This window comes from Trachurus japonicus, chromosome 2, assembly GCF_045865225.1.
Source record: "Trachurus japonicus isolate A0001 chromosome 2, Traja_1.0".
Lineage (NCBI taxonomy): Eukaryota > Metazoa > Chordata > Actinopteri > Carangiformes > Carangidae > Trachurus > Trachurus japonicus.
In genome coordinates, this window is record NC_140908.1 from 3,542,342 (window position 1) to 3,564,244 (window position 21,903).

Genomic DNA, 21,903 nt, shown 5'->3' on the forward strand with positions numbered 1-21,903 from the left:
GATGACATAAAGTGCAACGTGAGGGAACAAGCTGCTTTCAGAGTGGAGGGGCGGATCATCGATGCACATAAACCTCAGTCCATTTCCTTTTATCACCAGGATTATTAAAACCCCAGGAACTGACAGGGAAAGCCGCGCAAAGTCGTAATTATAAATTGTTACGAGGAGTGCGATGACTCAAACACCCAGCCAGCCCGCGCTCGGCTATTGATATTCAAACATTCCCGTTACTGTGCCATCGGGCGCCTTCAGGAGGAACGAGGTGTCCAATTAAATGAGCTTTTAGGGCGAACTTCAAAAGTTTATAATATTTGGAAGGAGGACAGGAGGCAGCTGATGAACTCTGATGTTAATGCAGGTTAAAAGAAGGCAGAGAGGCTGAATTATTAATGCCGGGGCAGAGATGGTGCATGAAGGGAATAATTCATGGTGGGAGAGCAGGGAGCTCGCAGCACTTCCTGCTCCTGCTGTTAGTGAAGGAGAAGAGCGCTGTTAGTGGTGAACGCCAGAGTTCAGCCAACTTGTAGTTTTATACAAATTCAGTTATTTTAACTGCCTGTGTTTGGACAGTGGGAATAAAAATAACCACTGTGGCCCATTCCATATGAGATTACAAGACACATTTAATAACAAATACAAAACAAAGACTAGACAGTCCTTCCTGTTGGTGTTACCTGCCACACAGGTGTGACATAAATAAACAATTTAAGATTACTTTCAGTACTCAACTATATATCGCTCTTCGTCTCATTGCCCAAGCCTTTTCAAGAAATAAAGAAAATGCAAAAATATTCAAATGAAAAAGATGTTTTAGCTTCTCAGCATCGTCTAACCACACAAATTCATTATTTGGATCTACCTTACTAAACAGTTTTTGTCTTATAGAGTCATAGAAAGGACAGTAGAAGACAAATGAATTTCATTCTCCACCTCTTGGATGTCACATAAATTACAAATCCTATCGTCTTCTGCTGTGCCAACATATCGGCCTGTCTCCATATGAAGACCAAGAATACCAGCTCTCATAGAGCACACAGGGATCTTTTCTTTTTAGACAAATTATACACAACATAGTTTTCTGGGCCAAATACCTGTTTTATTTCACAGTAAGTACGCAGTTTTAGTTTACCCCAAGTATCTAATGCCCATATATCTTTACTTTGTTGAAAAATAATTTATTTTAATACATTAATCTCCACTTTCTCTTTGTTATAATAATGGTCTTCATATCCAGCTCTCAGCAAGATGTCATATATGTCCCTATTTCCCCTAATAATAATAATATTCCCTGTCTGTATCTCTCAAATGTGAACATGATGCATGAATCAGAATTAAATATTTCACTTATTTAAGATAAATAAGGATCTGCGTTTTTTTTTTTTTTTTTTTTTCATTTCATATTTGGAGACTTGCTATGCAAAAACACATTTTACCTGCTGGGAATCGTTTCTAATCCCCAGCGCCTGCAGCAGAGAAAACAATATAAAAACCAAATGGCTTGTCGGGCATATGTAATGAAATATCAAGTGAGCGCATGTGGATGGAGTGTAGCTGAGCCGCTCAGGGCTCCAACACTCTTTAATTAAGGAACAGATGATTGTCTGTCCCTGAGTTCGACTTATTTTGTTATGAGGACGGCGCGGCTGCAGAGAGGAAGGAGTGGGAGGTAAAAGCTGGAGACAGGAGAGTGTGAGTGTGAGAGAAAGAGAAAGAGAGATGGAGATGGAGATGGAGATGGAGATGGAGATGGAGATGGAGAGGCCCCTGACCAGCTGCTGCAGGATGAAAACGAGGGAGGATGAGACACGAGAGAGAAATGACAAGACCGGCGGCGTGATAGCTATTGATTTATCAGCCACCGTCTCCCACTAACATCTGAGAGGAGGGAGGAGAAAAGGGAGGGAAGGAGAGAAATGGCTGCAGAGGGAAAAAAAGAAAAAAGAAAAAAGGAAGAGGGAGTCAAGTTAGTGCAATTAAGTGAAGCTTGAGTACACTTAAGGGAGAGTGATAATTTAATAGAGGGTTTGTGTTACATTCTGCCAGCTGCCGTGAGCACGACTTTCAACTTTTTCATCAACCTGTGGCATGCAGAGGAGAGCTGTGTGAAGCAGGCAGAGGCAGAGTGTGTTTGTGTTGAAGTTCAAGGACACGTAACCAGGACAGATTCAGATCCACACTCTGCGTACTTACTGTCCAACAGGTAGGCTGTCAGTTTAGCTCTAAAGGCGTCTTTAAAGGGACGAGCGTGAAGAGACACAGGGAGAGAGTCAACGTCGTGTACGTATGTATCAGGTCGCCACAACTTGCATTTTTGCACGTTGTAGCCCATTAACTACAAATCACCTGTGTTTCGAGTTACAGTTGACAATTTTCCAATTACGCTGTAGCAGATCCGTTTTCTTCCTTCCAGGCAGCCGTTTGTTTCAGCACATTCCACTACGCTAAGGAAATCTAATCAACTTGCCGACACATGAACTCCAGAGCTTATACGCTCGATCTGTCGCAGGGAGCAACTCAGGAATTACTGTTGTGTGATGATGGGATTATAAAGCAGTTTAAACAACTGTTTTTTTAATATGAATTAATTAATATTATTTCTTTCCTTTCTTAAACCTCACCTTAAATGACAAAATAGTGTAAAATCAACCGGTTCAATAAACACCACACAATTTAAAGTCGAAACAGTGAATACAGAAACGCCTGTAGAGGAAGAGCAAGAACAAAAACACACAAAAACACAACAATGTGAAGTTATATATATAGAAAACAATCCCACTCACCCTCAGCTGGGGCTGCTGGGAACTCACCATCCACGTTGTAGACCTTGAGGCCGGCCAGGTGCTTGGCAGCGCGGGACTTGGAGGCGGAGAGCAGCGCCGGGTTGTGGACTGGGAAGTCGCAGTAGTAATGTTCTAGGATGGCCAGAGCCGCCCGCTGAATACTACAGAGGAGAAGAAGGATCACAGGATCAAAACGTCAGCTAGTAATAATAATAATAATAATAATAATGTGAGAGGTTGAGCTTTGTAAATGAAAAATGCTTTTCATTTCTAATAAAAAACACACAAGGAGAGCCCTGCAGCTCCACGACAGAAGAGAGGGAAGCGCAGAAAGAGAAAAGTAACGGCCAGAGGAGCTTTGTCAGAATAATAAACAACCGGATCTGGACACTGAAGAAAACCTCACACACCGACGTGAAATAAAAGAGACGATGAGAAACCAGAAGGCAACACCTGAGAAGTAAAAGATCTAAGAGTGACACTTCAATTCATGCTGCAGTGGGGAGTTCCCGCCATAAATGATACAAAACACTCAAATACACGTGAGGACGCAGCGAGAAGATCAAATACAGTGACGTTCAAAGACAATCAAGTGTGAAGTGCTTCAAATAGGTTTTATTAATGTAATTTTAATGCACTTGCACATATGTTACATTAGCCTCCACTTTTAGACAGTGTTTATTATACTGTATATTTATAGAGGATGTACAGCAAACTAAACCCATTACCTATTGTTTTTTCTTTGTCAAGCTGTCTGTTAATTTATCTTATTCTTTATTTTGATTGGTCGCATTATTTCATGTATCTGTTCTGTATGATGTAATCAATGTGTTTGTATTATAAAAGACATGAGATACACAGTAAACTAGGCTCCAGCATGTACGGTACTGCTACAGAGGAATAACACAACGTAGCAGTGGCAGTGTGACGGTTACCACGGTTACTATATACAGACAGACACGTGATGTTGGAGGTGACAACATTTAGGTTGCCTTTAACATCTGGCCAGGGACAATGGACGAAAACTAGCCTTGTTGGCTAACTCTGGCCCACTTACAGTTGTTCTTTTAACTCTGTTGATTAGTGGTGCACTGTCCCTAGGAAATAAACTAATAATAAGGCAGGAGCAAGGTGAAAGAGAGTGAGAGGCATGAAAAAAAAGGTGTTTTGCGTTGCTGTGGAGCTGCAGCCACAGCTCACTGGGATGCTGGTGGTTGAGGGAGCGTGCCAGGTCTTGTCCTCCACAACACGCCGCTATTAAAACCAATTGTACATAATTGTAGCGGGCGTTCTCGCCCATTGTGCCACATGACGCTTGGCCTCTTTAACAGGCGCTGGGACTGAGTGAGTTACAGTAGAGGTTAAATCCAGACCACATTCTTCCTAAAACTCACAAGTGAGTGATACACACTCCCTCCCTCCCTCCTTGTGAAACACTCCGGCGCTCTGCCGCCAGCCTGCTTGTGATGCTAATATTAGCTAATGTTAGCACACTGTAAATAGATACTGTTGTGTATTAATGGGCTGCTACTTTTACGCAATGTTTCAGAGCTATCCTGTAACTGACACATGTGGCCACAGTTTAGCAAACAGCGATGAACGTCATTCATGTTAGACTGTCTCATAAAGACTGATTCAGATTGATACGTCACAGACCTGAGGAGCCGAAGCAGCCCAGACCTAATGCTGCCTTCATGTGCTAGGGTACAGATGGTATTTTCCACTTGTGAACTGGTATTTACCAGTGTGTTGTGTTCATGTGCTTTTGTTGTTGTACAGAGAAAATAAAGATGGTGGACAGGACACACAGATTCAGACTTGTTACTTGGGTAAAACCATAGATATATACACATGCAGCATCTACGTGTTTGTATATATCTATGGGGTAAAACAATCTTGGATCGCCTAGTTCATCTCTTACAGCAACAAGATGAATCATCAAAACTCAAACGGTAAATATTAATATTCATGGAGATTTAGCACTGGCTATTTGGCTAGCTTTTTAAAAGTGTTTTTTTTTTTTTTACTGTACATGCACGCATACATAAAGTGAATAGCTGCTAACTGTTTTCTAAAGCAGTGGTTCTCAACTGGTGGGTCGGGACCCAAAAGTGGGTCGCGGACCCGTTCTGGATGGGTCGGGGACAGCTGGTCAAAAAAGTAAATAATATTTAATGCACATCTGATGTTGGACATGTCTTTTATTTTGAAAAATAACTTATTTTGAAAGGCACGCGTCACGTGAACACATGCAGTTGTAATGGTTCTCCTCACTTTCTCATTATTTGCTCTGAATGCAAAGATATCAGTTTCTTATTAATGTGGCCTGAATGCAGTGAAAATACCTTGTTTTGTGGGTCTTTATTTTGTGCAATTTGATATTTATTCACTTTTGTGAATATGCTCTGAATGCAGAGATGCATTAGAAGTCAAATATATCGTTTTGTTGGTCTCCATTTTGTGCAGTTTGATATTATTTTATTCACTTCCGTACATGCAGTTGTCATGGTCCTCCTCAGTTTCATTCATGTGCTCTGAAATGCACTTTGCTCAATAAAGAGCAAAATTAGTTTTTAAAGGCTTTAAAAAAAAATTCTTGGTTTGAATTCTATAAAAGTGGGTCGCGACTTAATGACCATGGGAAAATGTGGATCCCAGAGTGAGACTAGTTGAGAACCCCTGTTCTAAAGGCTTGCCTTGCTTACCATTAACGAATCTTGCGTTGCTCACCGCCATGTTGAAATGTGCACTTTTCACGTCGTCTTTTGGTATTTACCATAATTACCATGGCACATGAAGGCACCATAAATCCACCTGTAACCTTATCAGTACAAAGAGACATAGTAGCCACATACAGGATCTGCTCTCTGGGCTCAGTGGAGACCAAAACAGAGCTAATTCAACAATGTGGTTGAGAATATTGGATTTGTCCTCATCAGGTGAAAAACGAGACGCGACTGCGCGCGCTGGCTTTATAAATAAGACGCCGTCTGCTCACTAATTTCATCAACTCAAATCAAAATAAATAATAAAACCAATGCATGCAGGTTTCAAGCTCACTAGATGTGATGCGGTAGTGTAAACCATGTCACATACGGGGGTTTATAGCAGCTAGACCTATGACTGGACAGCAGCAGCCGCAGCAGATGTTGACAGCTGCTAACAGACGTAGACATGGCGACTTTACGGCTCAACACTGAATCCTTTTTTTATTCAGTGTGTGGATGTGTGGTTGTGTCCATAAACATGTGAGTCCTCACTGTGTCCGGTCATTCTTCAGGCCACGCGGAGCGCTAACTCAATATGCATGAACAACAGCACAAGCCGGCCCTGCAGCATGCGCTTCACATTATCCCACAGAGGGATCACAGTCGGCCAACGACCTCTGACCTACTGATGAAAGAAAGCACCTTTAATTTCTATTCCTGCCTCAGAACAAACCATACATAAGTAATGCTCCATTTGCATTAGCACAGACGGACACAAACAGGCATTAAAGATGTCATTCATTCTGGCTAACACGGCCATCTGGTGACAGTCACATGTGCAAGAGCAGACAGAGGCAGAACAGCCCCAAAACAGATGTTCGCTTTGATTTAGACAGAAGATGTATCATGATTAAAGCAGCCGAGAAACATGGTGCTTTATCTGCTGTTAAATAAATACTCCTGTTTCCTCAATCCTCGAAATCTGTCTCCTCTACAGTCACTGTGCAGATTATTCCCTCGATTTTCAACCTAACTGAGATTATTTCAAAAGCAGCGTGTCACACATAAGAGATGACAACAAACACGCCATTGGATATTAAAGGGATAGTCAACATTTGGGGGAATTCACCTACTGTAGGTTCATAGGGGTAGCCGCCACTCCTAGCGGAAACACTGTTAAGCATTCAAAGCACCATTGTTGGGTGCTGAGTAAGAGTTCCTGCTGAAACACAACTTGGATCAATTATTAAGCTGAGCAAACATGACACAGAGACGTTCACAGCTTCTTTGGCTGTGCAAACTCCGTTAAAGAAATGAAATGAAGCTTTGTGAATGAGTCGGCCTGGAGAGAAAGAAGGAGGAAGACCACTGGCTGCTCCAATGCTGCTGCTCAGTCAGGACTGACCAGTCAGGGAATGTAAACTGGGAAGTTCCCAGCAGGGAGTGTGTGTGTTTAACCCCCCCGACACACACACATACACACTCTGCAACAACACTCCTGCAGGCCAGGAGGAATGCGTTCATATTCGACTTGTCCGGTCTGACGAGGGGGACAAGAAAAGGATTCCTGTGGCCCTCAGATTGGCATCAAAGGCCAGGCAGACAGAGACCAGCTTTCAGGACCCGAGGGCCCGAGCAGGGTCCTCGTTAGGACGGGGCCGAGGCTGGATGTCTGCAAAACAAAACAGGAATGTGTGCAGCAGAGATACATGAGAGATAGGCAGCGGAGAGAGAAAACTGCTCTCCTCTCCTCCGTCTCACACATTCATTCATGTTCATGGCTTACATGCACCGTTTCGTTTGCATGTGTTCTGTGCAATTACCCATCATGCACACGCGTGTCTGTGTTTGTGCGGTTGTTGTGAGTCGGGGCTGACCAGATGCTCGGCCGCGGTCTGCAGGGACGGCTAATTAGCCGTGTTTACAGTCACAGACGGACAACAGAGCGAGGCCGGGCCCGCTGCCGGCCAAGCAGGGATGAATGGCACAGCTTACAGAGGACAACACCCCCAAGGCAGCCAGCAAACACAACAACCACACCATTACACACACACACACACACTCTCACTTGTCTGACCTGTTTCTATGAATGCCAAATCAATATGGAAATCAATGCATTGTACACATTACACATTTTAACCCATTAGCCTCAAGTCAGCAGCACAGCAGTGGGCTCCTGGCTTTATATTACTGAGCTGTGTGTTTCCTGCAGCTGCTCTTCTTATATGATGAAATATTTCTATATGACTTCCCACATACAGACATAAAACAACCTGCATCAGTCAGGAGATAATATAATATAATATCTACGTTCCAGTTCAAAGACCTCCCACTGTTTAGTCGGGGCAAGTCTGTTTCCTGTGCTGTGTAATTTCAGTCAGAGACGCTCACTTCAAGGAACGGCCTATTTATAGCAAGTGATTATACAGTTAAGATTTGCCAGAATAGATTCTGTCCTATGGGGAAAGCTCTCCAAGTGTCTGAGCAGCAACAACAATTCTGCTGGAGAGAAATAATCCTCTCAAAAATAAACACAGGCTCAGAGTCCGACTGTGTGGAGTGGACACACGCTGGACTTTGCTTCTTTTATTTTCTGTTTAAAGGGATAGTAGCATTTTTTTTAAAGTGGGGTTGTATGATCTACAAATAGCCCCTAAGTACATTCATTGCAGTAGAAGACTCTCTGCACTCCTCCCGTTAGCAACGCCAGCCCGTAGCCCTGCCCAGAGATTTACAACATACAGTGTTGTGAACAGACCCAAAGAAACGGCCTATTTTCGTGGCCTAAAAGAGGTTTTACCTGAAAAAAAATACACAGTTCCATTGTTCGCTATAATATAATTTTTTCCAGCCCCTCAAAGTGCAGGAAAAATGCAGTTTTTATTTGGACCTAACCAACTGCTGATCGGCGGGCGCTAACCCTGGGCGGAGGGATACGTGAGTTGGTTGGGTCCAAATAAAAACTGCGTTTTTCCTGCACTTTGAAGGGCTGGAAAAAATTATATTATAGTGAACAATGGAACTGTGTATTTCTTTCCAGGTAAAACCTCTTTTAGGCTGCGAAAATAGGCCGTTTCTTTGGGTCCATTCACAACACTGTATGTTGTAAATCTCTGGGCAGGGCTAGGGGCTATTTGTAGATCATACAACCCCATTAAAAAAAAAATGCTACTATCCCTTTAAGGTGTTTCTTTAGTTTTTTTTAGATAAAAAATAGTAATTGGGACTGCACAATACGGCAAAAAACGTTTTATTGTGATTATATGGGCAGATATATTGTGATTTGTATTGGTATTGGTTGGTAATTTGATTGCGGCACATCAAGATTTAATGTGTGAGAAGATGAAGGATGAAATTCCTCCCATGCTGTCATTCAAAAATGTTCATCCTTCATAAATCCATCAGGTTTTATTAGATGCCTGCGAGCGAGCGTACATGTGAAACTGGGGGCTGTGCACTGATACCAGGGAGTCTGGCTAAAAATGGGACCTTCCTGTTTTTTCCCCTCAGAGACTGGAAGGTCATAAAAAAAAACCTTGTCGGTCTAGTCTGAGCTGTTTCTTTCCAACACACACACACACACACATCCTTTTCTTTTCATTCCCACATACATTTTAGGATTCTTCAACACTACGCTCACATTAAGTATTAATCCCTCCTTCTCCATTCTCTCTCTCCCCCTCCCTCCTGTGGCGCTCTCTCCTTGCCTTGCCTCCGTCTCCTGGGTATTTCCTCTGTACTCCGCCCTCTGTCTGCAGCTCTTTTCTGAGGAGTTTCCTCTCTGAAGTCTTCCCCACCCTCCCCTTTCTTCTTCTGGCACGATTTCCTTCCCCCCTACCAGCCACTTTGTCTGCATGCGTCTCTCTGCGCCTTTTCTCCCATCTCAGGTTAAACATTCGACTTCTCTCTTTTCCTTCCAGCTCATCTATCCCTTGCTTCACTTTTCCTCCTGCATGAAATCCTTCCTCTCATCTCCGAGTACATAACCGCTTTCTTCTGTCTTCCTTTTCCCATGTCTGTCACTTACGATGTCCCAGTTTCTAACTTTCCCTCTGCATTCATCTCACCCACACCTCCTCAGTTCTCCCCTATCCCCTGATCGCTCACATCAACCTACCGGTGCCTCCTTCCATCTCTATGTCTTCAATCTCTCCATGCACGGAGGTTAAAAGCATCCCTTAAGATTTACTGAGGAAGTTTTGCATCTGAATACACACACCTGCATGTCTAACAGCCCTAAATCACCGAGTATGCATCAGAGCCACAGCAGCAACCACCAACGTACCCAGCTCGTCCTGCTGATACGAATACATCCTACTAAGGTTTCACACTATTTGCTCACATAAATTCTGGTGTCAGCCGTAGTTTTGAAGCCGTAAATCTTCTCTGTAACAAGTCCCAACAGCAAGTTAACACTGTTGAGAGAAAGTCAGACTCCCACCAGACATTCGAGGATACATTTCATACTGTGCTATATTTGCTCCATCAACAAATCCTGCAAACACAACAAGTATTGTATCTGTGTATCTAAAGCCTGATATATACATGATATATACATCAGAGCTGAAAATAGTCCCCAACAAATGGACTGTTTCTTCCTGTTTGAGTAATGTTTGATAAAAACTACAGAAACCAGCTGTTAGGAATTGATTTAACCATTAAAAATAAAGAAACCAATTATTTGTGACACTTTATGTCTCTATAAGAAATAAACAGTCCAAAAACACTTTGTCTATTTTGGTCTTTTGATGATGTGTTTGCATTAGTTACACTAAATATTATGCATGTGTATAATATTGCAAAACTTTGCTTTTTCAGTATATTTTTCTTACTTTTCTACTTCATGATGAATGAACAATAATGAGACAAAAAGAAGAAGAAGAGGAAGAAGAAGAATATTAGAGACTTCCTATTGAAATAGTTGTTTTTGTTAAAGAGCAATAACCTTTTTGTCTAACCATAAACAGACTTTATATCAACAAACAGTAACAAACAAACTGGAAAATGCCTGAATCTGGAAAGTCGAAGTGTCGGGCCAAGCAAATACTTGCATGCACATTCCTTCTAGATGGCCTACCCACATGAACACTGTGTTTCTATTGTTTTTCCTAGTAATTGCAATGGAAGACCTCAAATTATTGCCACTTGACAAACTTTTCCAGAGTTGTAAAATCTAGTCTCTGAGGCGTTTGATCGGCCTCTAACCTCATCACATCAGCACCATGGCAACGCCCACACGCCGGCGCAGCCCCTTTTATTGTTGCCGGGTTGATTTATATCTGAAAACTTAAATGCTGACTCTCAATGACAGGGTAAACCATTAAAATCAACCACTTATATATAAACAAAGAGGACGTTTAGACGAGTCCGTGCGTGTTTTTCTCACCTGAGCTGTCCCAGGTTGTAGTGCCTCGTCTCGCCGTCCGTGGAGCGCGTGACGCACAGCGAGAAGCACGGCTGCAGCTGCCGCAGCTCCAGCAGGACGATGGCCAGGTAGTGGATGAAGAGGAGGGCGTCCACCAGCGACACGGCGTACTGCACGATTCCCTGGTAGTTCTCGTCCTGCAGGGCACAAACAGTCAAATATACTGTATAATATAAACAGCGGCAGGAATAATATTCTTTGAGCCACATGCAAATATAGTAAATGTGCATTCCAAAAATAAAAAAATCCTGCAGGGGTTAAAACATGTCAGACAAGATGTAGAGCATATGAATATTTAGATCGATTTCAAAGCACTGCAAGCTCTATAAACCCCCCTATTTATGTGTGTGTGTGTGTGTGTGTGTTTGTGTGTGTTTTGCCAGGAGCATGAGGGACCAACTGGGATTTTAAATTATGACTCACAGTAAACATGCCACTGGAGAAGTGTTTGGGTTGTCTGTGGTTTTGTCAAGTTCCTACAGGCATTGCAAATTAATGAGATGAAATATGTTGAGACCTCTGCCACAGCTAATGGAAATATTTGGTTGTGTGTGAAAAAAAAAAGCACGTTTGTAGACTCGCTTGAATGTCCGTATGAGCGTTTTATTTAACTCTCCTGTTGTCCTTCTGTTCCCTTCCTCCATCCTTCCTTCTTTCCTTCCTTCCTATTTCCCTTCCTTCTCTTCGTCCTTACTTCTTCTTCCTTCCTCTTTTGATCCAATTGACCTGATCTGTTCCCTACCCCTCCACCTTTCTTTCCTTCCCTTTTCCCTTCTTCCTTCCTTGAACAAATCTGTTCCCTCTCTCCATCTTTCCCTTCCCTCTTTCCCCCTCCCTTCCTTCCTTCTTTCTTCCTTATTCTTCCTTCCTTGAATGAATCTGTTCCACAATCTTTCTTTCCTTCCTTTTTCCCTCCCTTCCTTCCTCCCCTTCATCCTTACTTCTTCCTTCCTTTTTGACCCAGTTGACCCAATCTGTTCCCTCTCTCCTTCTTTCCTTCCTTTTACCCTTCCTTCTCTCCTCCCACCTTTCCCTTTGTCCTTCCATCCTTCCTTCCTTCCTTCCTTCCTTCCTTCCTTCCTTCCTTCCTTGACCCAGGAGGACAACAGGAGGATTTTAAACCCTTTAGTTCACCTGCGAGTCGAGTATCCTGACGCCGTAGAACAGCCAGTAGGAGATGACGAAGAGCAGCACCAGCACGGCCAGCAGCGCCCTGAAGACGAAGACGCGCGGCAGGCCGGCGCGCGGCGGCCGGAAGAAGAGCGCCCAGACGGCCAGCAGCAGGATCAGCAGCTTGAAGGCCACGGAGATGAAGAGGCCCTCGCAGGCCGTGCCGCAGCTCTGCAGCCGCTCGGGCCACAGCAGGTGGGGCAGCACCAGGAAGGCCAGCGGCGTCAGGAACACCAGCAGCCCCACGATCACGGCCAAGGTCAGCGTGAAGTAGCGGCGGCAGTCCAGACCCACGCTGTCCTCCAAGTCCTTGGTGATGCGGACGATGTCCTCCTGGGACAGGCTGTGCTCCGACGTGCCGGTGACGGCCGTGGTCGTCTCGCCCCAGTTGTCATCCTGGAAGCGTGAGAGAGAGGGAGGAGGAGAACAAGATTTAGAAGGATTTAAAGGGATCGGTCAACATTTTGTCAAATTTGCCTTTTTTGCCGTAATCCCTGTTATATATATAGTTATAGCAGGATGTTCGTTACCTTGAATTATCTGTGCATGTTGTTTTGAGATCTCAAACTCATCAAATACACAATCCAACAACTCCACAACGCTCTGGTGGACAAGTTGTGACCTGCACATTCACCACGCTATGAGATAATAACACAACGTTACCAGACAGAGTTGTTTTAGAGGGAAATGCAGAGACTGTTGATGAAAGACTGTCCCTGAAGGCAACGCGCATCAGCGGTTTTGCATGAATTTCCCTCTAAAACAACTCTGTCTGGTAACGTTGTGTTATTATCTCATAGCGTGGTGAATGTGCAGGTCACAACTTGTCCACCAGAGCGTTGTGGAGTTGTTGGATTGTGCATTTGATGAGTTTGATGAGGGTAAGGTGAAAGTACCGTGCGCCTCCTCCGTCTCTGCTCCGCCGATCTAAAAACATCTTGCACCGACAATTAAAGGTAATGAACCTACTCCTCCTATAAGACTTAATAGGCGAATTTGCCAAAAATGTTGAACTATCCCTTTAAGATAACGGACACATTCTTCGCTTCGTGATCGAGGGCCTTTCAAGGCAGATAATACAGTGATAACTGATAAAATAAATGTATTTTTTACTCTCTTGGCTGTGTAACAATGTCCTGCCCACTTAACTGATCTGTGTTGGAGTTTAAGTTTTATTCTACAAAAAAATAAAGTCTTTTCATCACAGATTTTTACTGCAAATGAATATCGGTTATCGGTTTCCTTGATTACTAATATTCGGTATCGGTCCATCTCTACTTTCGATGCTCCTACTTCTACCAGAGGAGCATTTCTGATGGATCAATGCTTCAAATAAAAGAAGAGGAAAACAGTAAAATACAGAGATTGGTGCAAAGCGTTGTATGACTGGGCTTCCTCTACTGTAACTGTTTCCCTGTAGTTGACGTCATCCAGCAGTGAGGCTGCATTGCATTGCAACACACCCTTTACTTGCACCGGAGGCTATTTCCAAGCATGAGAGAGAGAGAAAGAAAGAGAAAGAAAGAAAGGAACAGAAGATGGGAAGTGGAAAAAGCAAACAGAGCGAGCTGCTGACGACTGGGCCTGACTGCATCCGCCGATAATGAAGGTCAGCCGCGTCGCAGCAGAGCCGTTACAACAACAAAGATAAGGACTCTTTACACAGTAATCATAACAAGCTGCTGACATGGCCTCCACCACCTCCACCACCACCACATAATGAACTGCAGCTACTACAGCACATATTACAGAACCAAAAGGTACAGTAACTCTCACTGCAGATGAGCGCTGTTCTAAGATGTTAGAGAGGGGGATCAGAGGCGAGTCGCGGCCATGTATTATGACCACTTTAAACCGAGGGGGTGGGGAGGAGGATGGAGAACATCCCAGAGGCCTCAGGGGCGAAGCTGCAGAGATGAAGCAGAACAATGAGGAGGACCCAGGCAGTATGCTGAGGTTGTCTTTGAAGCCAGAAAGAAGCTCCTGTGTGCTGCGCTCAAATACTAATAATAGATTTTTCACTACTGCACAGATCATCAGTACTTCAGGCACATTGATGTAACAGAGAGGAAGGGAATCAGAAAGGGACAAGAAATAACTGGATATGTCTGTGGATATTCAATCATTTCAAACAAACGGCTAAAACAAATCATCAGTTTCTTTGAGCAGGCCTCTAATGCCTCATTTTACAGCTGCAAATAGACCAGATGCAGTAGTTCCTCCACGAAGAGAGTTATGTATTTGAGAAGTATTTTCATGCCCCTGGAAACTATATATAGTATATACTGTATTTATACTGTACAGTATGTATAAAGTAAATGAGCAGCGCCTTGGTTTATTAGGAGTTTCACAGTCAAAACCTCACTTAAAGGAGAATTCCGGTCATTTTTTACCCCTAAATCGTTGTCCTGATGGTCACTCAGTGTTGGTTGGAGCAAAAAACACGACTAAAATTGATGCAGGCAAACTGGAGTTACACCATGGCTAGACGGTGCTAGGGATAGCAACAACGCTAAAGTATGAGGGCAATTCTTTCAACCACAACAAACACTCAAAAAACAATCAATCAAATAACCGGTGGAGCAGTGCAGTGGTAATGTCCAAAATATCTCTGACCGTTTATTTTAGTAAAGAAATCATCACAACAAGGAAAAAGTGTTAGTTTCTGTGTCGGGGAGAGCAGGCGCTCTGTGATGGGATAGTAATGTCTTTCCAGGATGTTTCAGAGTTCGGCTGTCTGAGGTGAGTGATTACAGTACATGCAAAAACACAAAGTCTATACTGTTTATACTGTCCACTATATGAGTTCAGTGGTGTCTCTAAGGATTCCAGTCATGTACCAGAGATATTTGATTGTTTTTTGAGTGTTTGTTGTGGTTGAAAAAATTGCCCCCATGGGTTAGCGTTGTTGCTATCGCTAGCGCCGTCTAGCTGTGGTGTAACTCCGGTTTGCCTGCATCAATTTAGGTCGTGTTTTTTGCTCCCCACAACACTGGGTGACCATCAGGACAACGATTTAGGGGTCAAAAATGACCGGAATTCTCCTTTAATCTGCTTCATCAGATCATGGGTCAGATAATGTTTAATCCAGTTGAGAGTGGTCACAAGTTTTGGAAGTGGAAGGACATAAAAGCCACGTAATTTTTATCCAATTGGCTCTAATTAAAAACATAATCGCAAAAAAACAACCCCAAAATGATGAGCTCTGTAAACATTAGTTAGTTCACATTTATTCACAGCAGCAACATCATTCTCAGGAGTCAACATGTTAACTGGTGGTGACCTGCTGGTCTCGTCTCTCTGATGAGGTCCAGCAGCGCAGAAAGAAGACTGTCTCACTTTCATCTGACCTTTGACCTGACAAGACAGTCGTAAATACTCATCTTTCCATCTACATGGGCCCAACGTCACGGCCGAGCCGTCTCATGAGCTGCTGCTGTAAAACCAGACGGTGGAATGCACCACTCGGGTTCAAGAGGTCGGGGAGCGAGTAGCTATGCCACAACGGGCCTGTGGGGACGGACACTCCCTGACAACATGACGTCCATCTGACTGCAGAGGGACATTTCTACTCATTTATTCATAAAAGTAGTCATGTATTCAGAGTTCCTACACATTTGAAATTTCCAAATTCCATACTTTTTCCAGACCCTAATTTCCAGACTTCAAATAATTTGTGATATTTGAGTAAATAGATGTGCATAATATAAAAAAAAAGCATGCAATTAATCGTTTCTTTTCATTATTCTGAATGTGTATGCCATGAGATTGTAGCTAGGTACAATAGCACATATAAAATAATGAATTAACCCAAATAACTTCAGATAAGACCAAACCCAGATAAGTATTAAGATAAATAGATTTTCCATACTTTTCCAGACCTGTAAATCTATAAAACCAATTCCATACTCGTGTAGGAAGGACTATTCAAGAGTATTCAACTTAAGAGAGAGCTTGAATCTGGAGAAATCTTGTACCAACAACATGATGCGATGTCCAAACAAGTATCAATAATTCATTTTTCTGTCCACTCAATTGAAGTGGAAATTGCTCTTGGAACAGAGCAGGTGAAGCCACTTCATTAATAATGAGCGAGGCTTCCCCTCGGCTTCTCCACAGAGACCAACGCAACAGGGTTTACACTCACACGGAGCCATTATCCCCTGTAGAGTAAGCAAAACATCATCTTCTCCACAAAAGGAGAAGCCACAAAGCTCCGTGAGAACCGTTGCAGTTATAGCACTGTATAACTATAGTTATAAACACTCGTGAATTATCATAAGGCTTTATAACAATAATCATAACACATTATAGAGCATTACAACTCTATTATAATACTTGAACGTATAAGCCATTATAAAATGCTTTATGATGTGTTATGCTTATTGTTATAAAGCAGTATGATCATTTATGAGTGTTTATAACTATAGTTATATAGTGTTATAACTGCATTATAACTCATAAGTATGGTTATAATGTGTTATAGAGATAGAAGTCAAATATTTCAATGTCTCGGTGAGTAAATATCACAAGTGTTGAGCTCAGCGCTTCTTTCTTGCCTCACTGATGACAGATTCTCAAGTCTTAATCTTGTCTGACCACAGTCTAGCTGTTGGAGACAAAGATGCTGAGTGTGTGTGTGTGTGTGTGTGTGTGTGTGTGTGTGTGTGTGTGTGTGTGTGTGTGTGTGTGTGTGTGTGTGTGTGTGTGTGTGAGAGAGAGAGAGAAAGCAGATCAATAGACATTATTTGTAAGGAGGACTGTCTCTCTGAGCACAGTCTACCTCGAGAACACTCCAGGGAGACATGAATCACCGCTTCTTCTGCCTTGGAGCGCTCATCACTCATTGGCCTTGTTTCACACACTCCTGAATCACACACACACACACACACACACACCGCTCAGGGACTCTTTAAAGATCTCTATCACCATTTCTTCTTTCTGTTTTCTTCTTTACACAACATGAACATGCTATTATATGCTACTATATAAGCAATGTGACAACTGGAGCTGAAACGGTTAGGTTAGTTAAAAAAATTTATCAAAACCAGATGAAATCCCCAAATATTCATTTAAAAAAGACTTACAACATGTACATTTAAGATGCATTTCGAGACCTTTGCCAGGCAACAAAGAAAACTACTCAGTTCCCTCGTAAAATTACAACTTGTTTACAATTAACCTAATATAACATGCCGATAATAATAAACTTTTTTTTTTGCTACCTTTGACAAATGTTTTTAAGTCGATTGAGCACTTTAAGGAACCAAGAGCTGCTCTCTAATCAGAAAAGACCTGAAAATCCTTTAATATCATGTGCAGTGCGTTTATCCCCAAGGTTTCAATAAACCTTCTCTCTCTAGTCTGGCTCAGACTGCTAATAAAATTAGGGACAGTGTTGTTATTGGATCCTCACTAGTACATGTATACAGTACCTGGGCTTCCCCCTTTGCTGACTCTGCCTAAAAATAGACATTAGTGTGTGACCCACATTTCCTCCACGGGATTAACCAATCACCACAGGCCGATCTGGTTCAGTACCAGCAGCCTCGCAGGAGACCCAGGCCCATTTATCACAGGAAAATAGGAACAAAAGGAAAAAAAAGAAAGAAAGAAAGAAAGAAAGAGGGAAAACAAGGGCAAGCACGGCTTCGATGTCCGACAACAAGACAGCCAATTACAGAGAGGAGAGGGATTGATTCAGAGAGGGAGGAGGGGAAGTGAGAGCAGAGACAGGATGACGAGCACGCAGACTCACCAACACGTGAAGCGCTCTGCTCACTCACTCCTCGTCACACAAACACAACACAACTCAACAACACAACACAACTCCACTTAAACAACACCTGTCAGGTCGACTCCAGAGGTTTATTCCAGCCCCACAAGGTTTTAACGAGCAAAATCATCGGTGGTGGGAGGAGCCGAGGCGTTCCAGCAGAAACTAAACAGCTGAGTAACGGAAAAACATCCAATGTGACGTGTTCTCACATACCGTTGAAGGGATAGTTCACCCAAAATTCAAATTTCACTCATTATCTACTCACCCTCATGTGGACTAAGGGCTGGGAGAAGTTTCAGAGTCCTCCGTGCCTTCTCTGAGTTACAGCGGGGCTCCGTGCAGCACTGCATGTCCATATGACGGTTGCGAACGGAGCTCACTTTACTTTTCTTCGTCCAAAAAGACACACCAAAAAACATCCAAATACCTCCATAGTGCTCGTCTGTAATGTCCCTCTTGTATTGAAGCCCCAACATGAGAAATTGTTCCAAAAAAAATTAAATAAGTCTATATTTTAAGCTTGTTTGTAGCAGAAGCTCCCAGCACTGCTCTTCCTGGTCCATCCAAATCTCACGTGATTTGCACTGACGCCGGCGCAAATCACGCGAGATTTGGACGGAGCTTCCGCTACATATACATACATAAATATAGACTTATTTAATTTTTTTCGGAACAATTTCTCATGTTGGGGCTTCAATACAAGAGGGACATTACAGACGAGCACTATGGAGGTATTTGGATGTTTTTTGGTGTGTCTTTTTAGACAAAGAAAAGTGAGCTCCATTTGCAACCGTCATATGGACATGCAGTGCTGCACGGAGCCCCGCTGTAACTCAGAGAAGGCACGGAGGACTCTGAAACTTCTCCCAGCCCTTAGTCGACATGAGGGTGAGTAGATAGTGAGCGAAATTTGAATTTTGGGTGAACTATCCCTTTAAACAAGACGAGGGGGCAGAAGGGAAGCTAAAATTGAACAAGGCTCTGCTTCTCTGATGGAAAGATTCCTCTCATTTGTTGTTAAAACTGTTTTGATCAACACATAGGAGACAAATCCAGCCTCCGATCCTAATTCCACACAAATGAGTTGAAGGCGACGCGGCTGCAGGGATGATGAGGGAGTGAAGCCGGGTCACATGCTCGTCCCTCCGCTGATTGGTGGGTTTTCGTTCGCCGTTCTCTCTGCTCGCAGTTTATTTCATTTACTTAGTGATGGAGAGCGACGGCGGTCCGCGCACGTACTCGGAGAACTGGATTTGCCTCGAGCGGACTCCTTCTCATTACCGACTGGAGACTACCGCTGTGAAAACTGCTGCTGCTGCTCTTTCATTCACCGTGGTAGCGGAGCAGCGACCGACCACGCTGAGCAGGAGCTTTGCAGTGTAATAGCTGTTTTTTTTTTTAGATGTGACACTGGAAAAGAGGCGATAACAGTTTTTATTCAACTCTCTAAATGTTTTGTTTTTTCACTGCCACCAATCTCCTTCAGTATTAAAGGGATAGTTCAACATTTTGGCAAATTGACCAATTGTCGGTGCAAGCTATTTTTAGAACGGCGGAGCAGAGATGTGAGTTGCAATGGGATTGTGAACGGGATTTCTTGGTTTCCCCTCATCAAACTTATCAAATACACAATCCAACAACTCCACAACGCTCTGGTGGACAAGTTGTGACCTGCACATTCACCACGCTATGAGATAATAATACAACGTTACCAGACAGAGTTGTTTTAGAGGTAAATTCATGCAAAACCGCTGATGCGCGTTGCCTTCAGGGACAGTTTTTCATCATCAGTCTCTGCATTTCCCTCTAAAACAACTCTGTCTAGTAACGTTGTGTTATTATCTCATAGCGTGGTGAATGTGCAGGTCACAACTTGTCCACCAGAGCGTTGTGGAGTTGTTGGATTGTGTATTTGATGAGTTTGAGGAGGGAAACCAAGAAATCCCATGAGCCTCCGTAGCGTAGCTCTGAGCAGCTCACGGCTCTGCTCCGCCGTTCTAAAAATAGCTTGCACAGACAATTAAAGGTAACGAACCTACTGCTACGACTATAGGGATTATGGCAATGGGCCAATTTGCCAAAATGTTGAACTATCCCTTTAAAACATACAGAGGAACACGTAAGCAACCCAAGCTGACCCATCAAGTGCCAAGTGCAACACCTCTCTAATATGGAAGCAAGTAAATAACCAAACTGACACATTTCTCCGTAGTGTCGGTTACCGCGCCAGCTGCTGCGCTCGATGCCGTCGTATTTTGGTTTTAGCGCGCCGATTAAAAATACACCACATTCCACAGGCGGCTCCGGCATGTGAGGAAGTCAAAAGTTTGACCGTAACCAGCTGCAGCAGCTTGGGACTCACAGGAGTGGCAGAAGAAGGAAACCGGATAGGCCAGAGGTTCGCTCGATTGCATTCAGACTCACCTGCTCATCCCTGGTGTCTCTGTGGATATTGAGTTTCGCCCTCTTGAATTCTCGGTTCTAAATCTGTTCACAGTTGAATTTATTACTCTGAATTTGAGGGGATGGTTTGGTTGTATATTTTACACTTTCTCTGTGTGCCATTCAAAGTTTTATTCCCCAAGAAGATTTAGTTGTGGTTTTAAGAAGCAAAAAACCATCTTGGAGTGGTTTTACAGGTTGGTGAGGTGAACAGGAAAGAGACTCGGGGCTCTATCATCTGCAAAAACTAAATGCATGAAATTTATGTATGTGAGTGAGGAAGGCAAAGAAAAGAAAAGAAAAGAACTGTGTTGAAAAAGAGTGGTAATCTTGCACCGAGGCATCTATAGCAGCAACATGTGCAGCCAACTCACTTCCTTCATCTGTTTCAGCAGCTTTTCAATACGGTTGAGTGGAAGCAGTTGAGAGAAAGAGAAAGAGAGAGAGAGAGCGTGATTTGATAAGACGCAGAATCTGCATTCAAAGTATTTCTTTGAGGAAATATTTGGCGAGGCTGCGAACGAACTAAGTGCTGCAACGTGATCCAGTAGCTGCTGAGCTTTAAAGACATCCAGCTCCACATCTGAACATCTGAACTGCACACAGGCACTTGTTGGGATGCATCATGTTGCATTACAGGATTGCCTTCAGGGAGTTTCTGATGGTTTTGGCTCCCATTCAAAAGACCTTTTTTTCATTTTATGATAAATCCCATCACAGCTCCAAGTCTTTCTTTCCAAAGAAAACAAATTCCACAGTTTCAAACAATAGCCAGCTCCGATTCTAGGTGAATTAAGTTCATTTGTGTTGATAAAAATCATAGTGCGCACTGCTACAAGTTCACTATGACAACCTGAGCCTTGTTTCTGTCCACTGAGCCACACAAACAGCTGAGAGGTAAAGTCTAATATCAGCAAAAGATGTGTGTTATAGTTATAAATACATACAGCAGGCTGGCTAGTGGCTACACACACTAACATGCCATGTTGTGGACCAACGACGTGCATTCAGAAAGCTTTCAAGGGGGAATGGAAATAACAGCTATTGTTTCTCACAGTAAATCAAGCGTCCACTAAAAGCCTGTTTTCTGTTGTGGGCTGCAAACAAATAAAGCCCCCCCTCCCCTCCCCTCCCCGCTCAGCCAGCGCAGGAACAAAAGCACTCTACTCACTCCTGGGAGGCTAAGTGTGTGTCAAAATATAGCCAAGCGTGCATTCCCAAGGACTTCCTCACGGGCGTTTAAAGCCACCTTTGTTCCAGCTGCGGACGGCGTGCCAGGCTGCCAGGAACTTGTCATGGCAAAGGAGGGAGGGAAGGAGGGAGGGAGGGAGGGAAGGAGAGAGGGAGGCACTTGAAAAAGTTTGTTGGACTAATCGTGGGATAGAAGAGTGACTGCGAGACAATGGGAGACTGACAGCCGAGGCGGCGCTTGACAGAGAGAGTAAATTGCAGTATGGTTGGAGTGGATTATGTGCAGGATGTCAGTTAACCATTAAGGGCTGACACAACGGATCATTTAGAGAAACGCAGGAAACGATAGTGGGAATATTTTGAGGCTGGAAAAGAAGAGAGATGGGCATTTATCTGTCAATCATTCAT

At 43.3% G+C, this 21,903-nt stretch overlaps 2 protein-coding genes across 5 annotated transcripts in view; one reads left to right on the forward strand and one right to left on the reverse strand.

Annotated features, from left to right (window-relative positions):
- The window catches only part of znf513b (zinc finger protein 513b), a 179,990-nt gene that overhangs the window by 111,345 nt on the left and 46,742 nt on the right, over window positions 1-21,903 (forward strand). The window lies entirely within an intron of this gene.
- LOC146990603 (vang-like protein 1) overlaps window positions 1-21,903 on the reverse strand; it is a 59,053-nt gene that overhangs the window by 3,195 nt on the left and 33,955 nt on the right. For 3 of the 4 annotated variants that reach the window (XM_085795842.1, XM_085795851.1, XM_085795867.1), the window contains 3 exons: window positions 12,048-12,479; window positions 10,875-11,050; window positions 2,781-2,941 (listed from right to left, as the gene is read on the reverse strand). In XM_085795842.1, the coding sequence (XP_085651968.1) occupies window positions 2,781-2,941; window positions 10,875-11,050; window positions 12,048-12,479 (769 nt within the window). The remainder of the gene's footprint in view (window positions 1-2,780; window positions 2,942-10,874; window positions 11,051-12,047; window positions 12,480-21,903) is intronic. The other variant, XM_085795858.1, reaches the window with a different exon arrangement.